This window comes from Lepisosteus oculatus, chromosome 6, assembly GCF_040954835.1.
Source record: "Lepisosteus oculatus isolate fLepOcu1 chromosome 6, fLepOcu1.hap2, whole genome shotgun sequence".
Taxonomy (NCBI): Eukaryota; Metazoa; Chordata; class Actinopteri; order Semionotiformes; family Lepisosteidae; genus Lepisosteus; species Lepisosteus oculatus.
Genome location: NC_090701.1, coordinates 28273460 through 28299412, shown reverse-complemented (window position 1 = coordinate 28299412; position 25953 = coordinate 28273460). Strand labels below are relative to the sequence as shown.

Genomic DNA, 25953 nt, shown 5'->3' with positions numbered 1-25953 from the left:
GCTGTGTTTTACGGTAATGTGCAAAGGCAGCATATTGCTAAGACGAAGCTGATATATTGCTCATTACTAAATACGGAAACAAATAAAATAAACTTTACCAACCAGCACCTACCCAAACACACACACAATCATTTAATCATCACTTTGTATTTACACACATCCCTAGTCCTTCTCAACCCTGACCCCCACACAGAATCATCCAAGGACCCTCTTCCACTGATGATGTCAGGCAGCCTTCGGGATGTCTCTGTCATTTATCAGAGCTGTCAAAGTGTCTTTCTGTGACAGAACACAGCTGCAGGCAATACTTTGAATCCACAGATTCATCTGATCAGAAGAACTGAGACCCAAAAGTTCATTTTACAGGATTCTTTATGAGAACCACACACCCTGAAAAACTAACATCTTCACAGACTGCAGTAAGTTGGACATCTGCTCACTCTGTACCTGACATAATCTTCAGTGATGCTGGGGAAAGTCATGGGGTTTAACATTGCTAGTTAGATGTGAATTATACTAAGCATTCTTAATGCTCACTGCACAACCTCTGAATGAGAAGGATAACTCATTCCCACAGCACAGAGACATTTAAGACGTAAAGTCAATAAGCAACTCAGCTCACAGAGTTCAGGGTCAGGCTTGCTAATTTGTATCACATTGTGTTTCGTTGTTGTTTTTTTCAGTGACACCTTTTCCAGACAGCGTTTTATGGTGTGGTTAAGGAGGAGGTAACCCAAGCCTGCTCATGTTGATCCCTAGGTTTAACCCTAATTAAAACATGTCAGAAAAGAGCTCACATCATTGTGACTCATGGTGATACTGTAGCTTCTACACAGTGAACTTGCCCTGTCAGTCATGATGACATTCATTTTCTCTGTCTGCAGCCCAGTTAGCAGGGCCTGGGACAGTCTAAACAAAGGACCAGGCATGATTCCACTATACCTACAGACAGCTGTCTCTTTGAACTCTCTTGGGAACTACGGTCCTGCCATCCTATGTATCTGCTTTACAGTTGAAGGGCTTAGAGTAAGAAAATATAATACAGTATACAGTAGTTATCAATATTTATAGATACACCTGTGTTATAATTATTAAGCAGTTATCACCAGTGTAGGCTTTTAGAAAAAGAAAATCCTCCACAGAAACAAGTATATAGTAACAAAGTGTAACACATTTCTCATCTTTTCATCTTTAGTCTTTATTCTCACATATTGTCTTTTTAACCACATTCAGTCTCTCCCTCATTCCTACTTATTCGTCCTGGTCTTTCTTCCCTGCTGCCCTCCCTAGAGTCCCCGGTCCAGTACAAGCTTCTGCAGATATCGAGTTAGGAATGCAATAGCTCAATTGTAGAGCAGAGCAGCTTGTGTTTCCCTTTCCTTTCCATCAACTGATAGTTTGCTGTAGGATTTCATTCTGCTCTCATTGGATTACAGATTTACACTGGTTTAGAAATGTCCACACTGTGCCTCTGGAGTCACAGCCCTGCCCAGTGCTCACACAGAGACACGGATTGGAAGAATATGGGTATTAACTTTTGTGTCCTGGCAAAATTCCACTTAGGGAACAATGTGAACTTCTTAATGTTTCCTCATCATTTGATAGGTGCAACGACTTCTCACTTTTCTTTCTTATTTGCTGTGTTGTGGGGCTGTTGGCGTAATTGTTGGCATAGTGCCATGTGTCACCCACTAAACCCTTCCACCTTCACTCTCCTCATTGAGGAGATTATCTTATTGTCATTGATTCACTTGAGTGTTGACTGTTGTGATGGGCATTGTGTATTCAAGTGATTGATTATATTTGATTCAACAGTTAAACCATCAAACATTAAACTGTCACCTTTAAAAACCTCTATCCATACATTATCAAAAAGCCTCTTATTTTTGGTAACCCAGAGACTTTCCCCAGATGAACAGGGCACAAGACAGGATTTTTGTCTTGACGGGCTCTAGACACACACAACAGGGAAAATTTTAAGATACCAGTAAGCTTTACCAACATGTCACTGGGAGGTGGGAGGAAACCCATACAGAAACAGAACAAACTCCACATAGAAGGCGGGTATTAATGCCGCCTAATAGCCTAAAAGTCAATAGATCTATGACATTCCTGTAACACAGATTCCTGCAATTCAAGAAAGTTCCTGAGGGAGACCGGCAGCAGCTGTGTTTTGCAGATGACATGCAGATTCAACGTTAAAAGACATTACCTGGATATCATCCTCGTTGTCTTTTGCTGTAATGCTGGACAGTATAACTTGGAAAAAGTTGTTTTTGATAACGGTGAAGGGTGTGACATCTAACAAATGAACAGCTACGAGCCTCATGCAAAGCAGGCTCTGCAATATGATGCACACTTAAATGTCTGCAGTTGTTTAAAGTTCTCTTCAAAAGCATTTGGAAACGGCTGCATTTCTTACTCCACCAGGAACCCTATTCACATCATGCTGGGCTTGCACATTTTTTTTCATCACTAAAACATAATGACATGGAATTGTAAGATAAGCTGTTGTTTCCCCTTCTTGCACAGAATGTGCAGCAAGCCTTGTGTGGTGGAAGGTTTTTTATATATGGGCCAAGGAGAGCTGCCCTGGGATGATGCTGTAGAATTCCAGCTCAAAGCAGAGATAAAAGCTGGCAGCTGCAACAGTCACAGAGAAGATAGCAGATAAAAAGTTCCAATGCGTTCATGCACCGTTTTGTTAATCTTTCTACAGGTTGTTGTTGGTGCCACTTTGCAGTCACAGAGCACAGAACTGTAACATAAAAGAACATGACAAAGCCTAGTAACCATCCTGGTAGCTGTCTGGTTCTCACGGAGGGGCGTCTGGCTCTGTGGAGTGGATGTGGAAAATAAATTTCCAAATAAGTATATACACTGTGTAGCTGGTTAAAATCCATGTCTGTAAGCACAGGGCCTGTATCCAGAGGGAGTGTTTTCACTGCATTTTTTTTAAATATCCAATAACTGTGTGAAAAAATATAAATCTTTCTTAAAAACCCAGCCCGAGAATCACAAGTCCCCTCTAGGCCTTAGACAATATTAGATCTGCCACAATTATTAACTATCTCCTGCTCACTGCACAGAGTTGCATTGCTCTCCTGTGTTAAAATAAAGCACATTGCTCTTTAATCATCATTTAACCACAATCTTTCTGTATTGTCCTGGTACATAGAAATGTGTTTTCTTACATGAAACAAAAAATGTTACGTAAATAAATAATTGTATAAATGCAAATCTCAGTAGGTTGTGGGTTTCTTTTTTAAATTAACTATATAGTGTATGTAGTAAGTCTATATAAAGTATTTGCCTTATGTTTAAATGTTTTTCATTTCAATTTGTTTATGCTTCTAATGAAATGTGCGTGTCTTGGGTGACAATTGTGTTTTGAAGTGGGTATCAATATCGTTATTGATTTACTTGAGTATTGACTATTATGATGGGTATTGTCAATCACTGACTCTATATACTGTACATGGCTTTTTGACAAAGGTCATGTGCTGCAATGTCAAGAATCTTTGCAGCTATGGGTCTCCTTGAATCAGAGGTAATAAAAGACAGTATATTAAAAAAAACAAATGATTACTTTTTTAATCTCTTCTTTAGAATACATCACATGTTTAATTATGCAAAGTCCTGAGACTTTGTACTTGCCATCATTTTTGTGCAAATTTAAAGGAAAAACCTTTGTTCCACAGACTTTATTTTTTAAATTATAAGCTGCATACTTTGTTATCACCTCTGACTGAGCTGCCAAGTAAAGACCAAGAATACCGCCAGGGTTTCCATGGAGATGACCTATCCTCTGACTCCCCTGCAGGACTGCTCCTGTGAAAGGGGCTCCACTGCTTCACCCTGTGCAGTGCCTGGGTCCTGACTACTCACACTACACTCCTCACTGACACTTAAATCAGCTCTCCACTACCTGCTCTGGAAAGACACTGACAGCTATGGGCTTCAAAAATATGTGTAACAGCTGGTTACCTGACTTCTAGCAATAATTCCACTTTCCACTACAAAACAGATAACTGGTATGTAAACTGGTTTCTAAACAGATATGTTTAGAGAACTGTGAATTATAAAAAGAAAATGATTAAAACAGAACCTGCCATAAATAATGCTGCTGCCATTATAAAAGAGATGTGAGTACTGTATAAACCATTAAAAACATGCATATCCATTTTTGTTTCAATACATTTTTAATGCATTCATTCAGCCTTACTTTCTGGGTTTCTTAAAATACATTGGTTGCTATGAACAGCCTCTTTTATGCCTATTATTAAGGTCACAAATTAGAGTGAAATATTCAATAGTTAATAAGTGTCTGCTTTGTGAAACAGAGCTCTTCTGCATCACCTGTTCCAACTAAAAGGTTGGAGCATTGCCTCAACAACATCAAATGCTGTTGGCTGACCTGCTAATACTGTATTGCATTCTGGGTTTCATACCCAGTAGGTAAGGCAGAAGACACAGCTTGATAGGGAAAGTGAGACAAGTAGGAGTTCAAGGCTTTTCATTGTGTTGTGTGACATGATTTAAGCACAGATTAGCTGTTCAAAAGACAGGAATATTTTTTGTAATTCAGTACTTCAAAATAATAAGAACCTAATGTATTGAGAAATGTTCAGGTGGGTAGCTGCGTCAGCATGCGTAGGCTGCAAAGGAACAATAAGTGTATTCCATGCTGAAAAGAAAAGGAGGAAAACACAGCATTTTCGGCCATGGAGCCTTCTTCAGGTGTCTTCACCATACCTGAAGAAGGCTCCACGGCCGAAACGCTGTGTTTTCTTTCTTCTTTTTTCAGCATGGAATAAACCTATTACTTGTTCCTATTAAGAAATGTTACAAGCCAAACAATCTAATTTGAGACTAAATGTCAAAATAACAAAAGAGGAGGAGTTGGTTTAGTTCCAGTTGCAGTTATACGAGAAAAAAAAGTTTCAAACTAAATTCTAGTATGTGTGCTTGACAACTCTGACCTTTAAGAAAGCCTACAAAAAAGCAAAACCAGTAATAAAAAAACATATTCTTTCTCCCAGGAAGCTCAGCAACAAATTGCTGACAGAGGACCAAAGGAGGAAAACTATCTTTCACACAATGAAAACTCTGCTAGTGCTTGAATAGCTGGAAAGATTGATCATATTATGACTGTGGAACAGAGAAATGAAAGGCCCTGGCCTGGAGGGGAGACAAGAGACTCTCCTCGTCTAGAGGAAACAAGTGTCCATAGTTCTTTCCTGGAGAGGAAGTGAAACTGGCCTATGGGAGAAATGGATTGATTGTCATGGCAAGAGGAGACCTGCGTCATTTTGCACTAATACCCCTCTTGCCTGTGTCCTCTAGAGCAGGTTGGTGACCTCTGTAGAAGCTACATCTGTTCTCTGGGCCTGTACTCAATGTTGGTTTAAAGAGTTATATAAACATTAACATTCTTTTTCTTAAAATATCATGGTTTTAAATGCTGAATAAGACATGTGGTCTTTCAGTTTTTTTACCTGTATCAGGAGGAGACAGAGAGGGACCAGAAGCTAGAATGCAATGCAGTTATCTGGTAGACATCACCTGTCTGAGAAAATTTTAAAGGTGTCAGTGGCTTTCAATCAACTTAGAAAGAAACATAAGAAGTGAAGCTGTTCTGATTGTTGAGGAACAAAAAAGGAGCTCCCTCTCTGCCTGTCAGAATACAATTGACCCTTCTCTCCAGTATCATAGGCACAATGTGAGGAGGACATCTGTAACAGTCTGATGCATGGTGTTTTAGGTTATGTAATAATACAAGTGCCAAAGGAAAAGCTTAGGGGGATCATGTAGCTTAGCAAGCAATTGTAATTTAAGAGCTCATAACTCAGTGTCTATCAGTTTCACTGATGAAAGGGGACTATCAATACCTCATTTAGACAGAACTCCTTCTGACAAAGGGAAGCAAACACAGTCATTGTCAATACAGAGTATGGTCAATAAACCAGCAGCCGCACTAGTTTCAATATTAAAAAGAATAGCTGGGTAACAAGAGAAGAGGAAAAGAGCTCTGGAATATCCCTTCCACAGGCCCCTCTTCTCCTTAAAAACCTTAATGAAAAGAATAAAGAAAGGATCCCAACTGGAATCTTGTGCTGAATTTACATTTGTATATACAGTGTATGCACATGAGGTGAAGTTCCAAAACAATCACAGAATCTTGTAATCAGCACTAATCTAAATTGTTTGTGCTTAAATTAATACTGAATTAACAGTGTTGAATCTTCTGATATTGCAGGTTGTAAATCTATGCATTTGCTGTACAATAAAAAAAAGCCTTGTTATTGTAAAACATGTTTTCACCCACACTTATTCCCACATGTAGAGGACAAAGGGATGAGTCTCTACTGTCACGTGTGCCATCTTTTGAAAGTAATCCCACGTTCTGTTGAATGTACCATTTATATAGTGATGGATGATTAAATCTCCAAACCATACAAGTATGCACTGTACACAGCCTTAGAAAACGAGAACTTTCAATTGCAATTTCATCTTTGCTCATAAAACACATTAGCAGTTAGAGAAAACTTACTTGCAGTAATTGTAATATACAGTAAGTGAGTGGGCGAACACTGCATTGAAATATATTCTCCAGCACAACCTTAGTCAGACTGATATTTTAACTGCTTAGACAGCAATAGAAAATAGCTACAGTGCTGAGTAGCTGAGTGCACATTGTTCTCTTGATGAACAGTGGGTCACAGAGCTCCATCACCCAGTGTGGATAGACTGCAAAAATATATTGAGTGTACCACTGCATTTAAAATTGCTTTAAAACTCCCCTTTTAACTATGATCAAACTGAAAACGAGTAATATTATAATTAAACAATTATAGATTATCCATCTACACAGAACTGTATATTTTGAAAGTTTATTTAATATCTATTTATTTTAGTATATATTGTACAGTGCGCGGAGATGACTACTTTATAAATTTCAGAACTTGATTGATTGATTGATGCTTGGATGAAGTTGCATTCTGGAGAAAGGGTTTTTGTCCACAGTATCACATTCATGCAGTGTGACTCAACCATAGTCAACATTTTGACAAAGCAGGTAAGTTGAGTGGTAATATTGAGCGACACCACAATAATACTGCAATCTGAAGCCAACAGGCCAGCTGCACTAACACAACTACTTCAAACAAAGTCACAAAGACACAAATGAAGGCATAGTGATGTGGAAAAAATAATATTGTTTGGCATGAAGAGCAGATTAGTTCTGACCTTTTTTATTTCCATAGGAAAATCCATTTTCTATACACAAAGACTTATGATAGCATATCTGTTTGTATTTGAGGGTTTTGCTGATATTTAACTTCTTTCACCCACAGAATTGTTCAATGTGAACATTCCATTTTAATTAAAGTATTCCCTTTGAATAATGCATATACAATTTAATAAAATGGGACATCAGAAAAGGGGGAGAATGCTTTTTGTAAAGCACATTGTTATCCGTGACATATTAAATATTTTTGAAAACTTTCTAAAGAATATTATTTCATTATCAAAATCAAATTAGACATCAAATTGGATTTTCTTGTGTAAAATTGAGAAACAAAGTATGTTTTGTAGTTGGTTGTTTGAATGAGACATGAGAATTTGAGAAAGTGGGCTAAGAGCGGGGGTGGAGGAAACGAGGGAGAGGCAACAAAGTGAGTAAGAAGAGTGAAGACTAAAGCAGTAAGAAGAGGAGGAGCGAGGAAAGAATGCCTGCAGCACTTAGGTTTACAGGGTTATGGGAATGTGGCACAGAGATGGGAGAACTACCTGGTGTCTTCACCAGGTCATTTCCTTATGGGCAGGAACATCCTGCTGTGTTCGTAAAAGAGACACTTAAAAAACAAAATTAACCAACCATCAGTCTTCATGCCAGCCAGCTGTTGTCTCTCTTTTTCAAGCAGACGCATATCTCTAACCAGTCAGGCTTACACATTCATTCCTGTATCTTATGAACATTTTCTGCAGGAATCCACCACTTTAATGGTCTATTAGACTGAGCTCATTACAATGTTTGTACTGTGCTCTCCACAATCATAAAAACTCCAGCTCCTCTCTTACTAGAGCACATTGATTGGGTAATGAAGCAGGCATCCACAAGTCTTTTGGGAATATGGATGGTCTCAACTCATTTCACTAATGTGAGCCAGTTCAAAAAACATAATAATGATTCAAACATTTTCCTGAAAAAAAACACTTTCACAATTCTGCAGAGTTTTATTGTGTGCATCGGATATATTTTCCCAGACTGAAAGTGCTTAGAAAGTTTTTGACTTAAAAATCATAGTCACACCTCATCATTTCTGTTGCTCTCTATACATGAGAAAAATAAACATTGACCATTGTATGTTCTGGATGCACTGCTTCAATATCAGTTTGGTGTCATGCTTGCCAGCGTTCACTCCAGTAAATGTGACTGCGCAACAATCCAGGAAAATATAGATCCCTACCACAATAAATGGTGCAGACTTTGGATCAAACTGTAAAGGCTCTGTGAGGAATATAGGTTGAACCTTGCAGTCTTGATTTTATCCTTTTAAGTCCAGGATGGGTAATCTTGCACCAGGTGGGCTAGAGTGTCTGCAGGTTTTCAAAGTCTCTCCAAAGCATCAGCATATGAAGAAACGTGAGAAGCAGTGAAAGTTGTACTAGTGAGTTAATAATGAGCTGGTTAATGTTGCTGATAGCTGCACCAGTACAGTGCAGTACATTACATTTCCAACTAAGCTGGAATGCACATCTGGAATTGGAAAGACACACTGGCTCTCTGGGATCAGAATTGTCAATTCCTGCTCTTGTTCATGTCCTCAGCAGGTTGTGACCAGGAGTCTCCAACAGTGGCACTTGGATGGTACATTGCCCACCATTTTGGGTGAATGTGAGCCTGCTCTTCCATCAACAGGTGAGAGGCTTGACAAGGCACATGTAGGAGGAAAACATTCACCATCCTTGTTCTATGGGATTTCATAGTGTAGTTGTTCACAGCAAATTAAAATGCAGAGTGTAAAATGAAAACAATAATAATCAGCCATATTTTCATATTAAAAAAGAAAATGGAGAACATGCATGCTACATGACCTCAAAGTAAAATCAGAGCAGACATCACCATCTAGTACGGTGAGTATCAACCAAGGTCTGAAACAGTTAATGTAGAAACCTGATATTTGTATCATTAATGCAACAATTCTGGGGAAAAATTAGGAAATTCAATTGTCAGGGATTTGTTACAACATGGTATAAGTCTGAGATTAGAATACTTTTGTTTATTTTATTAGATGACAGCCTGTGTGCTGTGTAAACTGGACTTTCTTTATGTACAGAAACATCGTAAAAAAATCATGACAACAGAATCTGCCATCATGGGCAAAGCACATCTGCGTGTGTTTGAACTCTATGTGTTTGAAAAGAAACTGCTCTAAAGGCCTGTGTGAATGCACATCTTTTTTAATGTGGAAATGAAAACAAGGAGCTGGTCCATTCAATGCACCCAGAGATAAAAGTGCAAGTGAAAGATAAGTACGAGGGAAGCTCAAGACTAACAAGACCCTGGATCCAGATGGTATCTGCACAAGAGTACTTAAGGAAATGAGGGGAGTTATTTATAGGCCACTGGCACAGATTTCTGACAAATTATTGAAGACAGTTTGCAGATGACTGCAAACTGGCATGTATGTTATCCACAGCTGATAACGTATTGGCTCTCAAAACAGTCAATCACTACATATTGGATAGAAGAGGCTGAATAGGCAGCTCTTGTAGCATCATGAAGTTGAGCTTGTTCCTCTTTGTGACTTTGCTTGTGGGCTCATTTACATTACACAGTTAGATGATGAAGAGCTTTTCTATACTAAAAGGAGCTGGCATGACACAGAGCTAATGTATGCACTATCTTGTACTCCAGCCGCTCCACAACGGAAACAGAAAACAACAGCTACAAATACAGTAATATACAGCAGTTTGGTCTTGTGCAGGACCTGATGCAGACATTTGCTGAGAAGGGTGTTGGGGGAAACCAGAATAATTATATTGAAAGGAGCTTTATAGTAAAACAGTAAACCTGATTTGCCATTTAAAAGATTAAAGAGTCATTGTGCCGCCCAGACTATAACACTATGCTTTCCCATTGCATTTCCCTATTGAGGAAGTTCTGTTTTTTTTCCAGCAGCATTGTAAAGCATTACAGCTTTGTATTGCTGCGTGTGCATTATTATGCACATTTTCTGCAATCTGATTACTCATTGTTCTGGAAGCCATTGACACCTGACACCATGCATGCCACAGAAAACAAATTAAAACAGAGGCAATTACTGATCTGGACTCAAAGGATATATATCACAAGAACAAACATTGTTAAAGTGAAGCCATGAATCAGCGTAGTAGTGATTGGTGGGGGACTGAGACAAAGCCGACAGTAGTGTATTTACACTTCATCCTTCTCTGTGTTCTTGCTGACAAATATCGCCAGGGAGTGTAGTCAGCTATGGCACTGGAAGTTACTGGAAGTTAAAAAGTAAGGCTTCCATTGCATTGCAGTTTGGACCAATTCAAAATTTACATGACAATTGTACTAATTGCATTATTGATGAAGCATAGAATTCAAATACTTAATATTACTTTAACTTTACCTGATCACGTCTGTCTAAATACTAATAGATACAAATTAAATTTAATAGTAGTAACAAATCTCAAAGATCAAGCTCCTGGTTGTCTTAGTACAGTATATAAGAGCTTGCAACCAGTGACATGTACTGTAAACAGGACCCACCATCAGCGGAATGGGGGATGTATTGAATTCCATGCACTGCAGACTCTCCTTCAGTAAGGCTCTGATTGCAAAAATCAGCTTACTGCAGCTTCTAAATGCAGACTGTTTTAAAATGAGCCAGGCACCTCAAATTCTGCACTTGGCTTACTCTGAGGAAGCCAACTTTGAGTCATAATGCAGATATTATCTGTCATGGTAATATGCACCAAAAAAAAAAAAGAACTGCATTCAGTTTTGTTTCCACGCCCTTTTCAACTCATCTAACGTACATTCCATAAATAGTACAGCTCACTTCATCACAGGCAGTGAAAAGTCCAAAACATAGTTACCGTATAATTATTTTTTCAGAATTTAATCTCAACCTCTGGGTCCAGGAGAGAGGTATATTGTTTATTAAAATAGAAAATAGACTCAAAATCAAAGGCATTAGTAACAACAATAAGGGGGCAAAGTTTCCATTTACCGCAATAGCTTAAAGTTACCTGCAGAGGACTCTGGACAGTCAGGCTCTTCAATTCCTGACATAACAATAGGATTCTAGTGCACTGTGGGTGAGCACTTACCATACTGTGGCTCTTGGCAAACCCCCTGCTTTAAACAAGAACTGGTCATACTTTGTGATTTACTGTCTGTAAACAGCACTTAAATCCAGGCTCTCTGAGGATGGATTTGCAATCACCTGTGTTTGCAAGTTATAGCTGCAGATAGAAAAATTGTCTTGTGCAACACAGGAATCAAGATTGCTGATTACAATTTTGCTGAAAGAACTGAGAGAAATTGTTGGTCATAGCTGAGCATTAACTATCACCATTATAGAAGTCTCTAATTATTCAGTTGAAAATAGAAATAGAGGTCAAGTGCCAAAGGATATATGCAAACTTACTTCTTGCCCTTTTTAGTGAATAGTGAATTACCAAGGGCTGGTTTTTGCAGGCAAAATAGCAAATCATTACTGAAACCAACCCTGTCAAAACCTGACACTCAGAAGAATAATCTTCTACTGTAGGTTTATCAACACAAGTCACTAATTAATTACAGTACATTTATATAGTGCTTTTCAAAAACTAGTGTATGGTTTGGAAAGGCTATTTATAAAATACTATTATTATACATGAGTTGGAATAAAAGAAAGAAGCAGATGTGACTGTAAAGATAATATCGTGCTCTTCTCTGCAGTATTGCAAAATGTCAGGATCCTAAGAACAGACAATGAGCAGAGAGAAATACAGCTCACATTGCTCACAACCATATCCATCTTTCTTCTACAAGTAGCCCTTATATTATCTCTTTTTAGGATTTGCCTCTTGACTACAAAGACAAAATAGATAAGTGTACTTTCTAAATATTCATGGTAAAGTATGCTTTTGTTATATTTGTTCAATAGAATTTGTCAAATGTTTACCTGGTTTCTTAGATATTTCACTGTCATTTCCTATTATAACTTAACTGAATACAATTAACTGTGATACTGCCATATTTTGCCAGAGAAGTTTTCTAAGTGAAAGCCCATCTTGAAGAGATGTCCTGTGCTACAGTGCAAGTGTATAGAAGGGTCAGAGTCTGAGGTTAACCTGGCCTGCAATCAGACAGTTGTTTCTCCAGGGACTCTGTCTATACAGAGTACTCTTTCCCCCATTCCAAGCAAACTATCAGCAACAAGCCCTTCGAAACAAAAGACAATTCATTTTCCCATATTCTCTTGCTTTTTTGCTTTTATAAGTGCTTTTATGTTCTGGAAACAAATTGTGAAGGTAGAGCAGTTAGGATAGAGAGCTTACTGGCCAGAGTGGAAACCTCAGAGATTCTATTTATCTATTATTTCCCAACACATATACTTTTGCACGTTGCTTGAAAATAACACAGAAAAAACGCAAACATTAGAAAGTCCAAAAGAAACATTTCAAAAGACTTAACTTTCATAGTACAATATCTGCTTAACTGTCCTGTACCATAGTGTTCACATCTTGTTAAGAGAAAACGGGTCTAAATGTAGTGATGCATGTATCCTGAATAGGGCTTTCAGTGTTGTCTGGCCCTGTCAGGAAACCAAGCGTGAGACCAATAACATCCTTTAGTCCTACCATCCTTCCTGTAGAAGGCAATCTCCACCTTCCGCTCCTCAGATCCCAGCAGAGCCTGTGCCATCTGTGCGATGGCCATCTTCTTGGTGTGCGGGCCATACAGGAATTCACATGTGCATGACTTCTGCATGATCTCGGCACGCGTGTAGCCACACATGCCACAGAAGCCATCATTACAAAAGATGATGGCGCAGTTTTCCACCCGGGCATTGGCGATGATGAACTTCCGACCTGTGGGAAAATAAAAAAAACAGCAGGGGCAATGAGCCAGGTCCTCAGTTAACCCATCCTTCCCCTTTACCTCCTCCTCTCTGCCTGGCACTGCAGACTGTAGCTGAGTCTGAGACAGATCTTTCCCCTATTTCTAATACACGTTACTTTAACCAGGTTCATATTAGCAATCCAAACTCTCTCCTCATTTATATCTCATTTTATGACAAAAGGAAATCACATAAATTAAGATGCATCACTTGTCTTTCGTCTTTCCCATTTATCAAATTTTACATTTTTCATGGGCATGTTGAATTATGAGACAATAACTTGGGGCAAGTCGTTTAATGTGAGCTAAATCTTTTAATGGAAATTGGAAGTCATTAGAAAGGCAATCTCAAAAACCAGCTTCTTTTTAACATCATGGTGTTGCTGAAGGGAATCTTTTTTAAATACCAGTTCTTTAGATTTGTAAATAATCACAGCCATCTCCAGGTGGTTTTCCATTGAGAAAAATGACCATTCTTAGCCATCAATTAGTTATCAGAAAGTCACCTATTCTTGGTGACTCAGAGCCTATTTTGTAAGCAAAGAGAGAAAGGCAGGACTACACACTGGATGAATATACATTTCTTTGCAGGGTACACACATGGACACTTCAGAAATATGCACTCAAATCATTGAAACTAAGGCAAAGAAAAAAGTTCTTTCACCTCCACGAAGCTGAGTTTTTACACTGGAAAACCCTACAGAATATAAGGATTACACATTCACAAATCCCTACTTCGTTTGTATTTTCAAGTGTACAATTCTAAAAATTTGGGCACACCAAAGCCAGTGATGCCCCTTTTATATTTTAGATAGTGAATACATATTTAAGTGTCAATTTGACACAATTAATAAAAACTGATTATTAACAACTGACAGCAAGACACGTGAGTGGTTTTGACTGTTGAAAACATACTACTGTAAATCACTGCATTAGTGGGAGAGGCGATTGGGAAAAGGGTAAGAGGCGATTTACTGTTAGCTGTTGAATGTCAAACCTCATAAAAAACACACATAAAGGTTATCAAGAGAATGACTATTACCAACTGCTTAGTTATGTTGGAGCAACACCTGAGACAGACTCATCAGCAGCAGCAGTGTGAAGTTCTCTTTAGCAATAGATTAAAGTTTTGTGTAGTTTGCAGCAATGGATGTCAGTGTGTGTATTGTAAATATGTACAAATAGTTGGGTACAACAGCCCAGTCGATGGGGAGGTGCAACTCTGATGGTCTAGACGGGAGTGTCTAGTTGCTACTATTGTAGTGATTGGTGCAACCTGATTGCATAGTGTTCTTCTCTTTTCAGCATGGAATAAACTTTATTGCAGGTTTATCTTTGAATAACCCTCCAGCACAAAACTGCTTGTCCTCATACTTCTGGTGCAACTTCTGCATACTTTTCTGCCAATGTTAATTGCAGTATGTCATGGATGCTTTATTTGCTGGACTGGAGTCCCTTTTGCCATTAGTAGGATGATCTGGGATAACATGTGGCATCTAAAGCTCAAAGACCATTCAACAAGTACATATTTTTCACAGTAGACTCCCTGTTGATTAACCCACTTATTAACAAAACTAATCAGCATTAACCTATGCCTAAATGTTAAATAAAATGCTAGCATGTTTCAAGGATAGAAGCAGGGATAAGTAATGTATAGAAAAGGGATGCCTGGACTGCACTGGAACCCAACGGATCTGGCTTGGCAGCCTTCAGGGCCTGAAAGCATAAACACCCCTGAGTCACTGAGAGTCGCTTCAGAGGCACTGTGGGAGCTGGGCTCTCAGGGGTAAAAGAGGAAGAGGAAGACTCCCCTGACTCGCTGAGAGTCGCTCTGAGAGGCACTGTCTCATGACTGGGAGCTGAGCCCTCAGAAGACAAAAAAGGAAGAGGAAGATTCCCCTGATTCATTGAGAGTCGCTTTAAGAGGTCCTGCCTCACGACTGGGAGCTGAGCCCTCAGAGTTAGAGAAGAAAGAGGAAGACACTGATTCACTGAGATAAAAAGGAAGAGGAAGACTCCCCTGATTCACTGAGATACGATTTGAGAGGCACTGCCTCACGACTAGGAGCTGGGCCCTCAGGGGATAGAGAAAAAGAGAATTAGTAGGTGAGAGCTGCTGAAAACTGTGTAGCTGGGAGTCCAATGTGACTCCCAAAGAGGGATCAAGGTGGCGCTGTAAACCTGAGGTCGGGAAAGTGAGTTTCACTTACCCCCAAGGAGGGAACGTGAAAGCAAAGGGAGGAACAGGAAACTAAAAACCTGTGTGTGTGCTTACGGTTTAAATAGGGGGTGAGATAATTGAATAATAAAGGAAGAGGGGAAGCTCCCACTTCTCCCGCCTAACTCATTATAAAACAGTTTTGATTTACGTAACCTGACAATAACTTGTGAATTTGCTGCATTTATAAGTGATGTTTCTTTTAAAGTGATGGACACAAAAAAGCAATTATAGCAGCTGTGTAATGTTGAATTCAGTGGTGAGTATATTAAATTATCACTTCACCTATTATTTCAGCTAAAACCAGCATGTCTAAGACATCGAAATGTGTTCTGCTTTCACCAGACTAAACACAATCCATCGGTACAGTACGTGACATCAGCGCTGCAAACTTGAGTTAAACAGAAAGAGTTATTGGCGCAACAGGGGTAAAGGCAGATAATTTCGAGAAGAAAGCAGGTATATAGGAAAGCTGCCCATCTCTGCAGCTATGACAACAATACAGCATGCAGCAGTAGTTGCTGGCAATGAAATGTCTTTTCTGCAAACTCACCGGGGGGGGGGGGGGTAAAAATCACAAAATTAAGGTTACAAAATAATAGATATTGAATAAAATAAACTCAGACAAAACTCAATATGAATAGAGCTGCTATGTGTCCATGGTGAATGCAATATATTATGTCCAAGTAGTGCAGTATGCCGAATTCAATTAAAACTGTATGTCCATGTAGCCATTATGGGTGAGTTGCAGGTTGGCTGTTGAGCAGTCTTATTGCCTAGAGATAGAAGCTGTTCCGTAATCTGTTGGTATTTAAAGTACCGAATGCTTCGGTACCATTTACGGACAGAAGGAGAGAAAACAGTTTGTGACTGGGATGACTGGGGTTCTTGAGAATGGACCTGGTCCTCTTAAGACATCTAGCTAATAGGAAGGCATAGTTTCATTTCACACCTCTCTGCACCCATTCTGACTTTACACCTCTTGATTGGCCTCTCTTTCTGTCCCCTGCTCCCGCCTCTCACTCCTCCCTCCCAACCTTTGTTCTCCCACTACATTACCTTTGCTTACTGCCTTGTCTCTCTCACACCTGAAGAAGCCTCCATGGCCGAAACGTTGTGTTCTCTTTCTTCTTTTTGTTCAGCTTCTTTTTGTTCACCTATTACTTGTTCCTTTGTAGCTAATAGGAAGACAGTTTGTGTCTTCTCTCTCCCTGATGCACTGGGACTCATGATCTGAAGGAGGTCAGTTTAAGACTATAAAAACACTGCTGTCTTCCCACACAGAGCACTCAGCTGCTCTTTCATAGCCCATGTGTTGCAAGCAAAAATATTTACAGTATCCACCTGCTTGGTGAGGTAAAAGGCATGAATTGCCAAACAGTGAGGACTATGGAACTGAAAAGCAGCTGTGGTAGCAGAGGGCCTGCCTGGACTGAGGAGCAGGGACTCCTGTAAAGCACAGCTGTGGAAATGACTAGGCACGAAGGAGGTTGGGGAGGCTCTTGGCAGGTGTTTGCGGGATCCCTGGTGCCTGAGAGGGTTTGTTTACTCAGGGGAGGGTGTGCTGGTGGAGCTTGCAGAGAGCTTTACTAACATGAAGCAATCATGCAAATTTTCCAGGGGAACCTCTAGTATACAGTATGTCACCAGCAGACCACAGCACAATTATGATGAACATCCTGCAGCAGCTGTCAGGACAAACACCATTCTCTGTGCAAAATATTAAGTATATGAATAACATACAGTCTTAGGTCCCTATGACTGTTGGCTTTAATTGTGCTTTAGCCATTTTAAATATCAGAAATCAAATTAAATGTGAGGTCAATGGCTGTTATAATATACTGAGATACTGCTCTCCATAATGTTTCCATGCACAGTAAATATTAAATGACTTCCTAATTGATTGGGGATGAGAATGGAACATGTATGAAAAATCAAAAATATTTTAGTTTTTGTGCTAAATTACGCATTTCATCTATACAGAATTTAATCGAATTCAAACAGATCTATGCAAAAGTGTTAAGTGCAATATTCATTGTCACATTCAGTTCTCCAAAATCAGGAGGTTTACCTCTTAATAAAACAGCAGATAACAGTTTGCACCAGGACTGCTGTGGAGTGATTTTCAAAGCTTTTGATTCAAAACAACTTTAAATGTGCACAACAAGCAAGAGAACATGTTTTGTAATATACTGTGTATACAGCACATATGTATTTATTTTCTCCACAGATGAGGAATTTTCACTAAATTGTATGTAGTGAAAACTTGATAAGTATCCTGTCAGCTTTAGACCTTATGAAACGAACCAAAATCAAATACAGGCACTATAAACCCGATGTCTGAACACCCATCCTGCAGCAGTGCATAGCTACAGCAACCTCCCACCCCCCCCAGCCAAGACCCAACTGACAAACGGCTGTTAGCAGCTGTTGCTGACTGTAGGAATAAGGGCCAGGGCAGAACTGGGAGATGGAGTGGGTCCGGCCACGCAACACAAAGAATGCACTGCATAACTCAATATACAGCGCAACACAGAGCACATCACTAACTAACAACGTGCTGACAAAAAGTTTTCATTCTGACTTGATGTTCTATCATATGCCTTTATAATCTCTTGTCAGCTTCTTAACAATCCCATTCAACCATTTAAAAGCTGCTGTTAAGAACTCAAGAACTAAAGCAAAACCTAGAAGACACAGAACCAGGGCTGGAACCACTGCAAAACACCAGCTAGGACAGAATCTAGTTAGCTTTTACTACATTGTTACAAAATCAGTAGTCAAAAAATGATTATGATATTTATGCTGTCTCTTTATTATGCTATAATGCAGCCCAATTACACACTGCTTCAATAATATTATGTTTTTATGTAATTTATTGAATATTGGTAATAATTGTACATATTAAAAGAGCACACCTGTATGACAGCTAGCCCCAGACTAACAAGTGGCAGAAAACATTATGTAGACCACATCACTAAACATTACACAGTACAGAGAGGAGATCCAGTACATCTAACTAAAATGGCCCCACTTATATTTGCTGTCAAGGCACAATAAGAGTACACTGCCCCCTTCTTTGAGAGAATGCCAGAGAACACAAAAAGACACTCATTCTATTGCCGTGAAATATAGATCTCTACCCTCAAAACATTGGTGACATTAAGATTTTTTCTTATATTTCAAAATCTTGAATAGCTGTAAAAAGTCATCTACAAATGATACAAAAAATCCTGTAAAAACTGGCTGCAGCTACAAACCAAACACAGCAATTGAATCACAGCAACCCCCACACTGCTGTGATGGGCCTGTCGGCTGTCCTACACTGAGCCCGGTCAAGCACAGCACCCAGTCCCTGCAGTTCCACCAACTCAGCAAAGATACACAGACACACTCAGTCTGGGCAAAACAGCACCTGCTGCAACACACACCACAGCAGCAAACAAGCCCAGGAGCAAGGATGACACTTAGGAGAAACAAGTGTGAAGCAACACAGACTCTGAGACAGATCCCACTTTGGCAGAATGCTTATATTTACGCCACACAGATCTATGAATGTGTGTCTTTATTGGTACACGTCTGAACTTCAGCATATTTACTTCAATGAGCTGACACACAGAAGGCACACACAGCAAATAAAGGGCATTTGAACATGTACAGATTCTCCTCATTTGTTAACCAAATTATCCCCTGGAGGCCAACAACAACCAGGTGAGGGGAATCAAAGAACAGCCATCTTCATTCTCCTGGTCTTAAGTAGGATTAAGAATCGCAATGCCGAAATACAGCATGGCCTTCCCCATCAGTCACAATCTAAAATGACACAACCCACACCCTTGTTGATCCAGGCCTGATCCCTTAGTCACTCATTGATGTCAGATCACAGAGCAATGTCTTCGCAGAGCCCCACGAAGGAGTTATGTTCTAAATGTCAGCATGTGGGACTTTTTAATATTTACCTCTTCTAATATTTATCACATCATTTAAATTACACTTTATGATAGCATCATCCCACTATAGAGGGAGCTTTGCGGTAGTGTGGAACTGCCAGTTCAGCTGAATCACATCTCTCAAGTGCAAAGTAGATATTAGCTGTGATAAGATACACGTTTACATTTCGTACATTTGAAAATGTATTTGTTATACTGCAAATATACACATGATGTGAATCTTAACTATCATAATGGACACTTTTTTTATCTTTGTGGAGTTGAAAATTTCAAATGATATCTTTATATAATGATTATGAATGTATTTTAGAAATAATGAAATGCTTCTTTTATACATGGCTGCTTTTGGAGTACATTTCTGTTCACAGACGGTCTCAGCCGTTATATTGATTTTCTTTGTTTTCGGAGAGCTGTGATTTCCCTTCAAAGTGAATTTTAAAAGTGATCTTTGCTCTTATCTGTCCTATTTTTCATCTTTGTAAAAAGGTTTCTACACAATCCAATGCGGTTTTTTAAATAAAAGTTCAAGGCCCCTTCCATATGACTGATTGTTTCAAAAGAAAAGTTGTTTTTTTCTGGAGATTAACGGAGACCACAACCTTTTCTTGCATCTTCGCATTTGCTGTTTTTGGCACATACAAGCAATGCATGTATTTTATAAAAATAAAGATGACTATAATAATGTCTCAAAATACGCCTGACTACTTACAGGACTAAAGTTTACACTGAGGAAAAGTGTCCAGCAGAGATTACCAATTAAATGTGTTCTGTGGCCTATCAATATATTTATCAGAAATAATTGATCATTTATGTAGTTTCACTAAAATTATGCAAAGTAACCACCTTTTATAATATTTTCATCGTAGTTTCTTATAGGTTATGTTCTCAAAAGAAAATATAATTTTCTGGTGATGGCCGTTTTGTTGCGTTGATGTGTTGGATTCTGCCATAAAGGAAACCATTAAGTTTGAATTTCATACAAACCTCAGCCTCAGCTTCCGCCCATTCCAGAGCTCTATTCTTATGGGTTTGTCCTAGAATGCAAATTATGCTGCAGATTCTGTGACCTCCGCTCTGATCCCAGACAGGGAGGGTTAACACACATCAGTTTTTGTTTGCTATATTAAATGTTGTGTTCGCTTGTATTTTGTTAATGAAGTAACATGTAAAGTTCTCTGAGACACTATTCCTTAAAAGAAGCTACAAAACCAGATGCCAGGTGTGAACTGGGCCTGGCCCATCTTACACATTACTGTATTTTCCAACCTAGTGTTTAGTTTAACACTAAACATTATCAGCTGAAATTTAAGGTTCCTGACAAGATTGACTCAATTTGACTGAAAAACAAGTAAACTGTCATTTGGCTGATTTCAATATTATCCACCTTTATTGTCTTTTTTGTGAAAAACATGGGTATTTTTCACAAGAGTAGAAAAATAGCACTTGTAATAACTAACTTAGTGTAACTGGATTATCTTGTGTTTGTTGATGTATCTACCTGAGCAGTTATTCTGTAGTTGTTAGTTTTGCTTGAAAAAATAAAGAACCAGGATACTGTCAATAACTGCAGCAGCTCAAACTCATAATGGCAAATATGGCAGATGGTATACTGTATATAGTTACCAAAATCTTTAACACTGTTTAACAAATGAACCTTACCCACCACTGGTGTTGTAACTATGCTTCAGGTCTTGAGTGCTATAATGAAATGCAATTTCTTAATTAAATAACAGGTATAAAGCTATTCAAGTACAGACATAGCTGTGTTAGCATACAGTATGTAGGCTGCAAAGGAACACGTATAGGTTTATTCTATGCTGAAAAGAGAAGACAAGAAACACAACATTTCTTTGGAGCAGCCTGAAGGCTCCACAGTCGAAAAGTTGTGTTTCTTTTCTTCTCTATTCAGCATGGAATAAACCTGTACTTGTTCCTTTGCGATATAAAGCTATTCCCACCAAAATCTAGTATGGGATTCAAACCTGCTCACACAGATACTGTCTGTTAGGATGTACCACCCAAACATCATTCATTAATGCAAAATCAGAAAAATACAGCCAAATGGACTGCCTATCATAACAGAAAGTTCTCAACCATTTTTTTCTTTAAAGATCAATAAATAGTTAAATATTAAAAATATATTTAATATTTTTTTAAAAATCATTTTTTTTACTAGTATCCTCTTTGAATCCTCTACAATCAAACTAAGTTCAGTCTTTGCACTGAAACTAATATTGTCTAACACTGGACATTATGATTAAAATATTTTAAATTAAAGTTGGCACCAGCATAACAATACAATATATATATATATGTAATGATTTATATTATATTTTTGCATTTTGTTTTTTAGTAAGTGTCCTAAACAGTCAAATGTTAAATGAATAATGTATTTGAAACTTCCAAAACATATATATTTACATTTTTATATAACAGCATAAGATAATAACAATACAATAAATACATTTTTAAAAAAATAATGGTAAACTAGCACTAAAGAACTAAAATGAGATATTTGAGTTGAATATAACAGTGATCAATTATAATAACCTTTGTTCATGTCTTTGTAAAAAGGTTTCAATTGAATGAAAATACTGTACTTGTGTCAGTGTGAGTGAACAGTCTAAAACTCACTCTCCCACCTGCCTGACTTTTGGCAAAATCCTGTGTAACATGCAGGTATCCTGCAAGATTCGGGAGACTGAATCTTTATGGACTCCAGAGCAAAGGATTTCTTTGTTTTTTCTGTGAAGTTGCTCCTGTATGCTCCTGTATGAGCTTTTCAGGGAATTTATTGTAAGAGTCCAGAAGGATATTTGCTCAAATCCTAAAGGACTTTTTGTGTTGGCAGTTCTTCTGTACACTGATTCCAGCATTAAACATACGGCAGTGAGGGCATCTGCAGACACAGTAGCAAGTCTGGACCACTGAGCTCATCAAGGTTATTTAGGACCTGGTGCTGAAAACCTGTTTCAAAATGACCAGTATGTTTTCAGAATAGATTCAAAGACATTTCTGCCATTATCAAAATACCAAGCCAGCTCTGATTCTACTGCATTCATACACTAGAAATTATAAATTATTAAACAAAACAAGAAGAGAGTTTTTTAAAGTAACACTTCTGCTTTCAATATGGTCACAAGTGTTAGTATAAGTTGTTGATATTATTTTAAGATATGCAGTAATGTACTGATAAATGTTGCCACAGTGTTTAAGGGGTACAATTTAGCAGGCTACATCTGGAGCTGACAATTTCTAGGGAACCAAAAAAAAATCAGGTTCTGTAATCCTGTCTTTGTGAAATACAGTAAATGTGCTTAGTCCAGCTTGTTCAAGATCTGTTACTACAACTGTTATCAAGCTCTGAATGTTTCATTCCGCTGAAGAAATCTAACCTCCCGATTACACATGCATTACCATTTGTAGACTTTAAAGTTCCCCTCTGACCTTTGTAATACCTATCTGTGCTATCTGTTGTTGAAGCAGGTGTATTTCAGTCTGGCAAACCCCTAATCTCACCCCAATCTCTTGCCTGTTCCAACTGAGTGTCTACAGTCCCAGCTCCCCTCCTTGCTCCCCAGGTAGCACCAAAGTCTGAAGGCTAATATATAGTTACTACTATATAACTTGCCCTTATAACTAGAAATAGTAGCCAGTACAAGTAATAATATTATACAGTTACTTTAGCAAATAATATAGCCATGTTGATTTGTTTTTCTTCTGGTGCACATTTTATATAAGGTCTATTTGAATAAGTAAACTTTTCCTAAATATTATCAGAAACTATGGTTGAGGTGGAAACAATAATAATAATAATAATAATAATAATAATAATAATAATAATAATAATAATAATAATAATCATCTCACTCTGTCCCTCAAATTTTCGGATGATGGTGTCCAGAAAGGTGTTCTGCGGCGCCACGTGCCCCCTTCGGACCGGCATCCTGGCAGTGCTGCCCAGAGTTAGAGGGTGTCCCCCTACACCAGCTGGACGGTGCCAAGGTGCCGCCTCACGATGTCCCAGCCACCTCTTCACATGGGGGTAGCTGCAGCCGCACAGCGACTCACTTTACAAAGAAACAAAGTTCCACGCAATTCAATCGAACAGCGGACTGAGCCCTTGAGCTCGATGCAACTCTCTCTGAGGGGCAGACGGAGAATGAAGCTATTTCCAGGAAGAGGGAGAACTGCGCTTCTTGTTTACTTCTTCAGTGAGAGATGTGAAATTGTTTAGGAGCTCCTGTTTATGGTCAGTACGCGGCTGTTTGGTGATGTTTGAAGACAGAAGAATCTATAGTTTTCCAGAATGAGAGAACGGGTTTGGCAGAGGAGTGGTGCGGCGGCCTGTCGGGGTGCAATCTACATCTCATTGTTGTCCCTTCCCTTTGTCCCGGCGCCTGCTTCTCAGCTGCTCTCTCCTCTCAACACCCACTCCCCGGCGAGAGCAGCCGCTCTCCGAATTGGCTCCTTACAGGATTAATAGCCAGGGTGTGCAGCGCTTGGAACTCGGCATGCTGCTCTACCCAGATGATCTCGGCTTGGTTGCAGCAGCTTCACCTCTTTAACGCCTTCCTTTCCGCGTACCAAAGCAGGCTGCTTGTCCCGCACAGGTGCACCTTGCGCTCTCAGGTGATGCAGCCCCGCTCACACTTTGCAGGTGCTCTCCCTTTTGAATACCACGTGCTGTTCTATGTAGTGTCATGTCTAAGTCTCATGCATAATTGATAAAAGAAAGATGAAAACAACACAGGGTTTACCGATATCCATTCTTGTAAAGCTTGGATATACTGTATGCCGCTTTCTAACGCAGGCTATTTACCAAAATTGCACAGATGACGTTTCGTTAATACAATGGCGTTTTATTTATGTATTACAGTATTCGCATTCCTGTGCATTGAGGGGTGTTTCACTTAACATGTTCTTCCATTTATGAAGAAGGCTAGATTAGTGCTGAGCGCGTCTTATAGCAGACACTCTGATAGATGTGTCCAAGACTGAAAAGGTGCTTTCAAAGTCACTGCTCGGAGGGGTCGCGGCTGAAATGCTCTATCATTCTAACCCCGCTGCATTCCGCTTGCCTTCTCCTCATTTCACGTATTGTTTGCGATTTACCAACACAATCACCTTTGTCTTTCTCCCTGCACTATTAAGATCCTCTAAAAAAATCCTCGGTCCTTACTCTTCTAAATCAAGCAGCTGTGAAACGGGCTTCCCCTCTAACGCGGTCCAGTCTCTGTGAATGAAAAGGGGACTCTGCACTGCTCAATGGCCCAGAATGAGAGGCAGCTTGCACAACTCCCTTATTTAGTCACGAGCGCAGACACTCGGCTCTCCGGGAAGCGCCCTGATGGATGAGATGTTCCAGCTTGCTGTTTTGACGCTTCTCTCTTCTCCGCGCTCCTCCCTCTCTCGCTCTTTCTTTCTTTCTCTTTCTCCCTTCTCCCTTACCCGGTCTCGCATAAAGAGTTGCTTCCTATTCGGAGCTATTTATTTTTATTTTTTTAAAGACAGCATCGATTATTGTTTCGGAATACTGCTGATCCGTTGTCTGCACAATTCTTTTATTTGCATTAACGTAATGTATATGAATGTATAGCAGTGGTATCGCAATAATAATGATTGATTTACACTTTAATCAATTTTGAGTGAACAATAGACATTGCAACTGTCGCACACACCAAATCGGAGTCGCAGTCTCCAAATCGCATCCTGAAAGTCGCTAAATTTGGGAGAAACCCCACAGCTGTTTATTTTCCAAATACTCAACTGATGAAGGTTGCGAGTGGATCTTTTTTACGATAGCAGTGGTATTATTTAGTGCTACTGGTCTCAAAACGGCATTATACACTTAATGCAATTGGAGGACTTTTTGGAGTTTCTTAAACAGATGCACTGTACTACAATACTATCAATTCTAATTCTAAAATCTAATATTTTTTCTCAAACAATGACAGCATTTCATCGTAGTTTGTTTACTGGACCTAAAGCAACACTGGTCAACAGAAAATAATAAAATTAGATTTTTACATTATTTTTTACTTTTACATTATTCCTTCAAAGGGCAAGGAAAAGTCTCTATAAGCTTTATGTCCATCCACCACAACTATTTCATGTTACAGGAAGGAGAGTAAAAATGCTGTGCTCTTCAGTATCATAATTCATTTTATTTTCCATAAGTCTAAATATATATAAAAAAACTTTTAGCATTTACTAGGGGAAACAGTTGTAATAGAGATGCTTAAATATGTATGCTATGTGGTTCTTTATATAACACCCATCCATTTTCTAACCACTTCTTCCATTTCAGGGTCAGAGTGAAGCTGGAGCTTATCCCAGCACGCAACAGGCACAAGGCAGGTACACCCTGGACAGGACACTAGTCAATTGTGGCTTATATAACACACAGTATAGTATGAATATATAATGAACTATGTAATTTGAATCTGGTGCCAACCCAAATAGCAAAAACACAAAAAGCCATGCGAAGTGCAGCATAATTCTTTCATGTGTCTGAAGGGAACTTACTCTGACAACAAAAATGTATGTGTATAAATGAGAAGAGAAAGTTTGTCTTATGTGTTTCATGTTTGGAATTACAGTATTTGTTACACTGCACTGATTTTTATATGCTTAATATTTGTCAGTGCCGTGGCAAG

At 38.9% G+C, this 25953-nt stretch overlaps 1 protein-coding gene across 2 annotated transcripts in view; it reads right to left on the bottom strand.

Annotated features, from left to right (window-relative positions):
• Positions 1-24492, bottom strand: part of kcnh2b (potassium voltage-gated channel, subfamily H (eag-related), member 2b) — a 273796-nt gene extending 249304 nt beyond the window's left edge. For both annotated transcript variants that reach the window (XM_015354320.2, XM_006634218.3), the window contains exons 1-2: positions 23165-24492; positions 12868-13098 (exon numbers count right to left, since the gene is read on the bottom strand). In XM_015354320.2, coding sequence (XP_015209806.1) covers positions 12868-13098; positions 23165-23240 — 307 coding nt within the window. In that variant the 5' untranslated portion in view covers positions 23241-24492. The remainder of the gene's footprint in view (positions 1-12867; positions 13099-23164) is intronic.
• Positions 24493-25953: the final 1461 nt, after the last annotated feature.